The sequence below is a fragment of the Coffea arabica genome, chromosome 11c (assembly GCF_036785885.1).
Source record: "Coffea arabica cultivar ET-39 chromosome 11c, Coffea Arabica ET-39 HiFi, whole genome shotgun sequence".
In the NCBI taxonomy this organism is placed as follows: Eukaryota; Viridiplantae; Streptophyta; class Magnoliopsida; order Gentianales; family Rubiaceae; genus Coffea; species Coffea arabica.
Window position 1 is genome coordinate 35,929,916 of NC_092330.1, and position 12,476 is coordinate 35,942,391.

Consider the following 12,476-nt stretch of genomic DNA (forward strand, 5'->3'; position numbering starts at 1 on the left):
TGTTCAATGCCAGGTATTTTCATTCTGAAATTACCAAAATAAAATGAATTTCAGAATAGGGCATCTAACTCCTGCTGTTAGAGGAGCAGAAAATGAAAAGAAGGCAAGTTTCTGAGTTCAGGACTCGGATGTACTTGTTACACTTCCCTAAATACACAAATTTGTCATATTACAATAGATATATACATGCTCAACAACCCGATTGATTTACAGCAATAGATATTAATCAGTATCTTAGTCGATACAAATGAAAGCCACGCCGAAGCATAGTCCGAAGTAGTGCAGCTAAGTCTTCTTGTTACGAAAAAAATTAAAGCGAATTCACAAATTCTTGATGCCAAACTATTCATTAAAGCAATCTCAGTCCATGACTAAACTGCAGCTCCAGTGAAGAGATTTGCTGAGAACTCCTTGTGCTTGCTTTTTTGGCTTTTTTGATCTGAATCAGCTTATCATAAACACACCACGGGAAACTAATGAAGTGAGCCCGGTTCAGTCCCTCATTGTAGCAACCCCAGAATCTATGATGATAAGTGACATGATACCATGCTGATGCTTTTGCATATGGATCATCGGAATGACCTCCACTCCTGTTGAACCAGGTCCTAGCTTCCTTCCTTAAAGACCTCACGGCCATTCCAACAGCTTCTGCATCTCTTCTCCGGTCAAAAGATCTTGACATCTTCATGATACCACCACTCAATATTTCTGCTTCATTTTTTATGCCATAATAATCCATCAAGATACCCAATTTATAATCATATTCACTTTTGTAATCAAAAGCTTCATCAACATAATCCTCAAATCCATCTACTTCCATGTCAGTATCATATGCTTTTCTTGCCACTTCCCTCGTAAATGATCTGATAGAGCTTGTGTGTGGTGCAATCTCTTTCACCTCTCTGAAAAGCTTTCCAATCACATGCCGTGATTCATACGTAGGCTTGTCGGACTTTTCCATGTAATCAGGATATTCTTTGACACGCAGATGAGATGGAATCTCAGCGGGAACACCAGTCTTTGGAAAATCAACTGCAATTGAGAACAGCTGTGCAAGCTCCAGACATGGTTCACTCCTTGCCTTCAGTGGTTCCCGATCAGCAAAGACTGTATGGGCATTTGCAATGATTCCTAAACTGTCATTCACGATATAATTGGTGAAATACTCCTCAACTTCCTGCAATGGAGAAGCAAAATTAATTGTCCATTGAAAGCAAATGTTGCACAAGGATATTTGCTGCAATGATGCTTAATATGCATGAGAATGCAATGAAGCATCTTAGTTTGCTAAGATAGAGTGCCTTAATCGTGGTAAAACTGTTTCATGGTTAAGAAAATGAGGAGAAAACAGAAGAGAGTTCTTACTGATGTTAAGCTAGTAGATGAAGGAATAAATTAGGTTTTTGTATCCTTCAATGCGGATTAGGAACTTTTCCACTTGTCCACATCTCTTTTTGCCACAAGAAATTTCAGGGCATAAAAGGACAAAAAACAAACAAGGAAAATAGTCCCCTGACTAAATCATCAAAGGTTATTAATCTATCTGGCAGTTTTATGGGTGCTGAGAAAGGATACTTGTAAACATTTACCTTCAACAAGAAAAAAGTACAACTTACTTTTGGTCATGCATGCAGATAAATAATCTCAAGCTGAGGAAACTAAATGGAAACAAATCTGTTAGGACACAATTACACAAGTGCTATAGGTCAAAGGTAGTAGTCTACTCTTACAACACATGAATGCAAACAAACATTTATTCTGTAACTTAAAACTGTCAACTAGTTTAGTTCAAAGGTAGACCAGGATATAAATCTGCAAATGTGTCAGATATGAATATGCAAGATAACCAAGGCTAGCATAACTGGAAAAAATACCGCCATGATCCATACTAAAAACAAAGTGTCATAAATCACAGCTAGATGTCAACCATGTTAGTACATTTTAAACCAACACCACAAAAGAGAACACCACTGCTGTGATAATTAGTAATCAGAAAGACATCACAAGAAAGAGAAAGGAGAAGACAGGTTCCTATCCTACTCATCAGGCTACGGGTACAATACTTCGACCTCCCTTTTCTGGTAGAAATAGCTAAAAAAGTTCAAATTCTGCCACAGCATTTTTATGTTACAGGATTAGTACCTCAATTGTAACTTCATGATCTAACTGCACAGTAGATGCTGGAGCATAATCCATTGGTGGGTCTTGCTGAGGTGGAATCAGGTCAGGGTCCCAACAAACAAAGTAAATATCTCCATCCAAATCACTTCCAGAACATTCATTTGGATGAGGCCTGTAATTGACATTAGAATCAGAAAGAAAACATTCACAAATGATGACATCAGCAAATTGGATGTATCCCTGCGTAAAAATTCAAATTAGTTGGTCTTCAGAAGCTGAAACAGAAGTTAATGGCCCCACAACAAGCAAGAAGTCCCTTGTCTCCACATTGAGCTTTACTAAGCACATTAGATGTCAAAGTGAACTAAATTCAATCATTTGTTTTTACAAAAAATATCCCAATCCATGTTACAGTAGTGATTTCCAGGATTCATTTGGTCTGCAAAAGCCTTAATCGTACCCATCCTCCATCTCCTAGATTTTTTGCAGTTTTGACCTTTCAAAATGCATAATAGGAGCCTTCTAGTTTTTCTATGTACACTATTAACAATAAAGTTTATTATGCTGTTGTAATCTCCTTATTCTCAAAACATAAACTGACAAATCAGAAAATATTTTAGCAACCCTTCCCAACCCTGAACCAACTGAACTATCTTTTCCTTGTCTTCGTAAGAGTTCGTTTCCTTATCCATTCTAGACCCCGTTTTGCACAGTGAAACCAAATAGTTCACCTAAACTGCTACAGATAGCTCCAAAATCAAAGCCATCTTGCATCCATTCTTTTCTTTCTCACAAATCATCATGAAACAGCTATCCAAGATAAGCAATAGAAAAAACTCAGATGCACAAATACATCATGCGAAAAGTGATAATACTGATTCCATTATTTGTTCAATCACAAAGTTTGGAAAGAGAAATCAACAGTGAAGCCAGATATTGTTGGCCTTAAATCTGAGATCCTAATGCTTATTTGTGAAGTAAGAAATCCATTTTTACCGTAATTATTATATTAGGACTGTGCTAAAAACCTGAAGAGGAAATCCATTAGTCTAGGATGCATATTTTTAAAGACCTACATAAGCAGCTCAAGATCCAATACAAGCCCAACACAAGAAAGTTTTGCATTCAACTTCACTTGCAATATGCCAGGTGATGCAGCATGAAATCTCTTAGATACTCCTGAATTTATTAGACTGTAATGAAGGAATAGATAGCTTATGTCAGGACATAATATATGCAGTAATTGAAGGAGTCAAATATTCCCTGCTGCTTCTAGACAAGTCTACCAATTAGCTGAGAAACAATATACACTTGCTCATTTTTTGTGTTGTTTGGCAGTGAAATGAACGACCCCTTTTGCCCTTAAATTGATTACCAACAGTGTAATAGTAGGAATGATAAAACACCAATAAACATTCCTTTGTTAAGATTCTTACCTTACAAATGCTTGCTTAGGGGTAATAGTAAGCAGAGGGAGTGCTAAATGTCTACAAAAGCTGCACTATATTGTAAGGAAAAGATGAGAAGCAAAAATTCTAAGAATTACTTTCTAAAAAGCTGTGGGCATCACGTGAGGCTAGATTGCATGAGTAATGGCAAGTAGGTTTCACAGGTCTACATGAAGTTTCATTAAGCAAAATCTAATGCTTTGACAGAAATGCTCATCATGGGCTTTGAGACATTCCCCCTACTCAAATGAAGGCATTAGAATCTTGTAAAAGAACTAAGATTAGAGTCAAAAACCAATGGAAAACAACCAATGATTTCTAATTAAACTACAAAAGAACACACTACAAATACTTGATTCAAGAAACCAAACTAAGTTACACTGAACCTGTAAAATTACTGCAGTACTTGCCAAAAAAGGAAAAAAAACTGCATGTGTTGCAAGTTTCCAACTATTTGCTTCATTTCTAAAATAAACTTATATTCAGAAATACTCATGAACCTTTCTTTGTAGTGTAAACAGCCAGATCTCAACCAAGAAGACACAGGTCCACCACCTAGCAATGTTACAGATTTTACGAAAAAGACATCAGCATGATCTAAAGGCCATAATGTCAGATGTGAAAGATAACTGAGGATCACATATGGGTTCACAAATTTAACAAAATCACATTGTTTATGCTCTTGAAAGTTTCTAAGGAATGTAGACATGCAACCATGTCACAAACCAAGAACAGCTAGCTGCTATATGTTTTTCATGCGGGAAAAGGTAAATTGGTCTTTTGTGCCAGTAACAAGGAAAAGAAAGAGAAGAATCTCTTTTTCCATTTTGTTGGGGTTAAAATCTTTAAAAATCAAAAGGAGCCAATCCGTTGATTTTAATGGTAGAGGAAAACAGCAGAAGAATACAAATCAACAGATATCACAATAACAAAAGAAACTTAAATTTGCACGTGCATAAATATTACTGGATTTTAAGCTACCTATATATTTCCAGATTGTCATCTTCAATTAGCTAATTTCAATCTCAGTAACTTGACAATTCTCTGTATGAGTTGCACATAAACTGTATAAAAGATCTCAAAATGGTATTTACCTTCTTCCTCTCTGGGGGAAGACAACACAGTCCACCATATGATGTAATGCTGGCAAATTAACAGCTTTAAGAATACGAATATCACCAGGATGCAAGCATGGATTTTTCGCAACAACCACCTTTCCCTCAAGAATGAGACTGTGTGCAGAGGGTTGGACAGAATCATCATAAAACTGCCTACGCCCAGCACCAGAGAACTGAACAAAGACCTGGCCGTATTCCAAGGTTCTGGTTTCATCCAGACATCCCATCATTGATCTTCCACTTGGTATAAATATCCTTGTTTTAGTTCGCAAGTCCAGCAACTTTGACGCCCGGAAAGTTTGCAGCATCATTGAAAGAAATGGTTCAGAATCAGGCTTATACCCACATATAAGCATCTCCTTGAGAACATTCGTATTCTCTCCAGGAGCCATCAATTCTAAAGCCTCGTGTGCCCTCAATGGATCAGTTAGAATAGTATCCAACTGGGCAACTGCTTCTCTTTGCTTCTTTTCAAAGACAACATCCTTGACCCCCAAGGTAGACAAAAGAGTGATTAATTGGCGATTTAGGAAACAAGGTTGATATTTACTCCATGCTAAAACGTCTAACTTGGTATTATCACAGTCATATTTCATCATACTTTGTCTCAGCGACAATTTCTTCGATGAAGTAGGATCAACAGCCACAACACCTTTAAAGCCACCATATCGAATTTGAAATGCAGATGGACTAAAACTTCTAAGACCACATTTCATGGCAACTTGCCTTGCAAATTCATAGGAGATTTTCCCAATGCCATCAGAAAAGACAAACTTTAATGCACCAAGGTAAGCACCTCTTACCTCTATATCAGGAATCATTTGAATCTCATGCCTACCAACATTTAGTGTTTCTGTGGAGGAACTGAAAGATTGACCGAGCCTGGCAGCATATTTTGCCACATTTCTTATCCTACTAAAATCGCCCATCCATGTTCTTATATCAGCAGCAGTAAGCCCGGGCCTTGAAGCAAACATCCACACTGAATTATCCCTTAATTGACTTGAAGAAAAAGCAAGAAACTCAAACTTCTTATCCCCAATTACTATGCCATTTTTCAATGTTGACAGTATTCTCTCATAAATTTCGGTTCTTCCATTCTCATTTGCAGCAATACGAGGCGACAAGTCTGTAGAAAACATTTTGTTCCACTCTTCATCAATAAAGGAAACACGAAGAAAATTGTCTATGTCCTCTGAAAAGTTGCGCAATACACGATTAGATACACTGACCTCTGGACCACAGAAATATACTTTGCATGGTGTAACTTGAACCCTCCGTACATATACCAACCCATCATCTAAAGAAAGAGTAGGTGATTTCGGGAGTTGCCGAAGCTTGTCATACTTATCGTACTGATCTTTGAGCCACTGCACAGGCTCATAGCAGCACTCTTTCAACATGTATAGATTCTCCAAGGCATGTTCTATGTATCTAGTCTTTATTCTTCGTGGATCAACCAACCTAAAAAAATTACCATCTAGTGATGGCCCTGGAAGACATCCAGTCTGTACTAGACAACAGACCTTGAACAAGATTCCGTACGGCACATATGGTCCTTGAGGAGGACGCAGAATAGGAGCTAAAACCAAATTGTGTGAATAAGGGGAAGCAGTTTCCAGCATAAACTGGCTGTCACTTTCTTTGTACCAAGCAAAATAGTCACTGAAATTAGGAAGTTGAATACCACGCGGAAGCTCCAAACATATACCAGACGATTGCCCAATACAGGATGAAGTGAAATCTGTTGTCCTGACCCATTGGTCATCCGGAGTTTCCTTAAAGTAGCTAAAAGTAGATGCTTCAAGCTTTTTGAAAACCCGAGGAGCACCAAATAACTAAGTCACGAAGAAAAGAATACTTATGTCAAAATTTGACCTCATTAACTATTCATCACCCTAGAAAGGTAACAAATACTCATTTACTTAAAATAACAAAAGGAAGAGGATAAAGGCATGCTGGTTTTTTTCCCTATGACTTTCATAGTTTGGCTGGGTTTCAAGGTTCAAATCATGGTTAATACTGGTAGAAATAAGCAATGATACAAAAGGGTATTAAAAGAATTACTGAATATAGAGGTTAAGCTGTATGCAGACTTTGAAGGAATGTTCCCGATGAATCTTGCAAATTATCAATATACAGACAACTGTATGTTGTGTGCGTGTGTGTGTGTGTGTGTGTGAGAGAGAGAGAGAGAGAGAGAGGATAAGTTACAGTTTTAAAATAACAGCAAAAGCATACTTATATTCTAGTATACAGTTAACCAAGAATTGATAGCAATAACAGAAGTAATTTCATATGCACATACTCAATATCCATCCAAGCTTTTGAATGCCTGGATTACATAAAAAAAAATATTGATTAGAAATAATTAAAAAACATGCACACTGACTCCTCTATAAGAGAAGCTTGTTTCACAGCCAAGCACAGAGTAACAAAACAATTAACAAGAAACGTGTGATATGGTGCACCGGTGTTGGTCACATTATATCAACTTAACATAGCAAATTCAAAGACCTCGAAAATTGCATTAATGATCATGCATTTGATTTTTTTCATCTTTATTTCTTTAGAAGCCCCATGCTTGACCTATATTTTACACAAAAAATCATAGTTCATATGAGATACAACAAGCAGGTGAAACACGCAAGGTCCCATGCTTGAATGAAGGGGGATACATGCCTGCCTTACTGCTCACACAAAATAGAAAGAGCATCAAAAGTTATTGACACATTCAATGACAAATCAAGTCTACAAGATTTCAAAGTTGCTTCAGATGCTGAAAAGCAAATTAATTTTACTAGTGCGTAAACAGAACAAGGAACTACTGTACCATAATTAAAAAGACCTACTTTCTAACGGAAGGCTAGTATTCATCTGGTGCTCCAGATACACAAAAATTAAATGATAACCTGGTTGAAATAGTGGTTATAGCTAACATAGCCCATTTGGAGTTTAACCTCACCTGCAGGTAAATTCCTTCCATTTGCAACAGTTAAAATAATATGCTTAGAAACTGCCAGGTGCCATTGTAATTTCATGCTGTAGTTCAATTACTTCTCGCAGCTAATATGAAGTATTACGGCTTCTTTTGCCATGATATTCTCCAGGTATAAACAAGTCTTACATGCTTAATACTTATGAATAGACCAATGGATGAACAGTTGGATGATGCTAAGAAACTACACAAATGTGACTTAGACAATAGGACAATTGAAGTAATTAAAGACTGGTGGTGTCTGCAAGATAAATGCAAGACCAGCTATCGGTGCTGTTAAGTTTTTCTAAGCCTAGCCACCAAAAAAAGGCAGAAGGAAATTGTGCTAGTCATGCCGTGAAATGGAAGCCAAAGATTAAGGAATCAAATAAACAAGTGATAAGATATGCAGCAAACATCAAATCTTCTACTGGAACAACCAAACCTGTATGAGGAGAAACTTTGCTGCTTGACCACGAGGTTCATGCAGTACGATCTGCCATAAGTTTTCACAAGATAATTCAAGCTTGTAGTCAGAGCTAAACCACAGAATGAAGTACATTTTCTTCATTCCAATCCCAAATCTGACAGAAACATTTGCCTTATTCCATAGCACTGAAAACTTATTCGCCGACACCTGACATCCAAAATTCAAAACTATGTGCTCCATGTTATGCTCGTAGCTTCTAGGCCTTGGAACCAAATCAATGTCTGAATCCCAAGCCCTCAAATATGAAGAACCATAATAAAGGTGTTGTTTTGCCAAGGAGATAATGTATTCGGCACTTCTATTACTTGCAAATTGGACTTTAGCATATGCTCTGTGCCCTCCTTTGGACTGCTTAACCTCTAAAGCATACACTGTACCATGACCTGTAATTCCTTCCAAAAACTCTTTGACTCTTTCTGCAGCCACAACATAAGGAAAACCAAACACCTGAATTGTCTTTCCCATTCAGCTGAATCTCGCCACCAATTCTATGAACAGAATTTCATATCAAAATGCAATTGCTACATAATCCTGAAAATATCAGAAATTCAAAGAGTCAGAAAACTATTGCTTGGCTAGTAATGATATTGCTACTTTACAATCCCAGACATACATAGAAGTATATTTTTTGTTGAAAGCAATGCACCCAAGCATATGCAGACACAGACAGTGAGAATTTATAGCATGAGAACGGTAAGATATACACACATCCAAAATGCACATCACTGTGCCTATTCTTATTAATTGGAGAAGTAAGCACAGATCATGTTTTCGGTAAGCATTATCAATATTAATTTGGTAAAACATTGCCTTCAGTTTATGTAAGGCATGACATTGGAGCTTTAGAAGAAACCTCCACCAACCATTCCACTTTCTTTATGTCAAGTTTCAATCTCCAAGAATCCAATACAACTAAGACTCCATACCAGTATAATAGACTACATACAACCTTAAAGCAGAATAACAATTTCAGCTTATTTCCCTCCAAAACTGAAAACCAAAAAAAAATGTCTGCAGTAGAGGCATAAATAAAGGAAAAAAAAATCAGAGATTTTTTAATCACTTACCAGAAAATTTCAAATCCATTTCACATTAGAACTGTGAGCAAAATAATAAGTGACAAATCATGGCATCATACTATATGCAGACAAGATTTTCTCATTTAATACTCAAGGCAGAGACATGAAAGCTATCAAATACTAGCCCCATAAGACAAATATTAAATAAAATTTTCTTTTCTTAAAATCAAAATCTCTAAAATGATAGAGGAACAATGAAAGAGTAAAAACAGGACTAGATAACAAATCCTGTTGTATTGCCACTCTCTTTTTGGCCGGATTCTATACTATACATCCCAACAAAAGAACCACTGCACAGATTGTCTCTTTTAGTATTGCCACTCCAATAACAACATATCCCACCAACAGCCAAAAGGGATTTCAGATAAAAAAGAATAAGTTAAAAAAAAAAAAAGATTTCCAGAAAGCACTCATAAGAACATTTCCAAATTGTGCACAAGCAGATCCCGGAAACAAACCAAAAGAATACCAATCCAGGACCATGATGTTAGCATTTACCCAAAAAAAGTCATCAAATGTGCATAATAACAATATATCCTTGACAAGAAACAGGTAGAGATGGAAGCCAAGTTATTTGCTTATCTCAAGGGCTCTCTCTTGATTTAATAGCATATAAGTGCGAAATCTACTATTTAAACTAACCATCCAATGTCAACAGAAAACAATGAAAAGATCAGAAAGCAACGTCTCTGATTCTATAATATCCACTTCTTCATGTTGTATTGTCTCTTTCCTTCACTTGTTTGTAGCAAAAAAAGATTATTATACAGCTAACAGACAAGATCAGCAGGCAAGAAAGTGAAATGCAGAAAATCTTTCCCAGAAATCAACTGAAACTACTAATTGACATAAACAAACCACTAAAAAAATTCCATCTTTTCAGATATCACCACTTCAATAACAACATATTCCAGAACTGCCAAAAGGGGTTTTCATGGGGTGAAAAAAGAACCCCAGAAAAACTGTGATCATAACGAAATAATCCATTAAGCATTTAAACAGAAATAATCCCACAAAAGACACCCATTCACAGAATAAAGACTCAGAACAAGAAAAAAAAAGCCTTGATCAAAGTAAATCCACGAGGGTTACTTTCCATCTGCATATGAAAGGGAAAGAGAAGGAGAAACTCACAAAATCCAACGGGAGTTATCACACAAATTTGCACATAAGTGATGGTTGCATTTGATGAAGCTCTCTGTTTACACCATATACTATAGACTGTCAAGTGTAAATATGCTCAGTGCGTGTTGTGTGTGAGAGAAGACTTTGGTGAGAATGATGAGTCAATCCCAAGTCAATCATTTTCCTCAAACAGAACAGCGGATGTCACTTTCTTTACTTTGTTGTTTATAGGCTATGGTCCAGCCTGATTTCAAGGGACACGCTCTCTACGCTGGGAATAGTAGTGTTGTTCCTCTAGTGCTAGTGAAGTTGATTAGAGTAACCAAAGAATCTTCCATACTTCCTAAACCATTCCCCTGTTGCACTATTTATTATATAATTATAATTATTCATAAATATTTCATTTTAATTCTTTTTTCCTTAAGCTTTTATACCTTGTATTACAATAGAAAAAAAAATTTCCCTCTTAGTAGGCGTCAAAAAACTTAAGGAAAAAATGAATTAGAATGAAATATTCACGAAGGAGATGTAATAAACAGTAAGGCAAAATATGATATATAACGTGAAACAAAATATTCTTTGCGAGCCATTTTGTATTAATCATCCTCTTCATTGGGAGATGCAATTGATAGTTCTAACTTAATTAATTCACATAATTGCTATTTTTAGGAGTTTTTATTAAAAAAATTTATTGTAATAATGTGAAATAAAAAATTATTGAGAAATGTATTCCCTAAAAATGTAAAAATTTTCTTTATAATGTTGCTATCCAATCAAAGTTATTAAATGTTATAGGTTTTCTCATATTCTTATGGGATAATTTCAGAAACCTCCCCTGAGGTTTCTGACGCTTTCACTGACATCCCCTGAGGTTCTCAAAATTTCACTTACCTCCCTTGATAAAAAATTGGGCCCCTTTTCTGACGTCATCAGGGCCAAAATTACAGATATATCCCAAGTAGTTGGGGTTAATTACTACCGTTTAGTTACATAATGGCATCTGATATGATTAATTAAGCTTAACAACAATAATAGAAACTTGATTCCTGATACATGATTATTGTATTATTTCTTATGCAAATATAACATTTAATTATTTAAATTTGATTTTATTTTTACAATTTATAAAGTTTTTATCACTTATATAATATTTTTAAAACCCTAATACATCTAAATTTGATTTTATTTTTCAAATTTATAAGATTTTTATTTAAAAAAATGGGATACGGATAAGATATCCGGTTGGTTCGATTTGCATAGGTGCATATGAGAATATCCGAATACTCCTGAAACCCGCAAGCGGGATTCTGTGTTTTTTCTATTTCAAGGTTAGCTCGCATGCGGGTTAATGTTATATTTGAGCGCGAGAAGAAAAAATTGGTAATTAGGCTCTTTGGGCATTATAAGTAAATATTTAAATTAATGGCAGTTTTATTACACCAATATTATTGTATTATCATTATTATGATTATTGTATTATTTCTTATGCAAATATAACATTTAATTATTTAAATTTGATTTTATTTTTACAATTTATAAAATTTTATCACTTATATAATATTTTTAAAACCCTAATACATCTAAATTTGAATCTAATTTTCTACAAGTCATACTTATAAATGCGAAATCTAACAAAAAAGTTAAATGCAATTTTTGCAGGTCAAATTTAACAAATGCGAGCTATTTGCAAAATTTTAAATATTTGCAACATTTTTTAAAACAAAAATTAGAAGCTTTCTGCAAATAATTCCCTACCTCTCAAAAAATACCAAAATAAAAAAGATAAGAGCTCGCATTTGCTTCCTAGAAATAATTCCCTAGCTCTTAAAAAAGGAAAAAAAAAAATTGAGAAGAGCTCGCATTCGTGGAATGCGAGCTCAATAACCAGAGCTCGCATTCCACGAATGCGAGCTCTTGTAAGCTCGCATTTGTGAAATGCGAGCTCATTGAGCTCGTATTTCACAAATGACAAATGCGAGCTCATTGAGCTCGTATTTCACAAATGTGAAGACCCCTGACGGAAATTAAACCCAAAATCACCCCTTTTGTAGAATTTTTTTAAAATTCATCACAAAGTTGGAAATTTCTCAATAGAAATACAACTTGTCTGGATTCCTT

At 35.5% G+C, this 12,476-nt stretch overlaps 1 protein-coding gene across 1 annotated transcript; it reads right to left on the reverse strand.

The window, feature by feature from the left end:
• On the reverse strand, positions 1-10,627 carry LOC113719693 (probable RNA-dependent RNA polymerase 1). Its single transcript, XM_027244974.2, has 5 exons — positions 10,368-10,627; positions 8,110-8,685; positions 4,664-6,525; positions 2,143-2,293; positions 1-1,177 (listed from the first exon to the last, which is right to left on the reverse strand). Exons 2-5 carry the CDS (start codon positions 8,617-8,619, stop codon positions 350-352), a joined length of 3,351 nt encoding a protein of 1,116 aa, XP_027100775.1. The 5' UTR covers positions 8,620-8,685; positions 10,368-10,627; the 3' UTR covers positions 1-349.
• Positions 10,628-12,476: the final 1,849 nt, after the last annotated feature.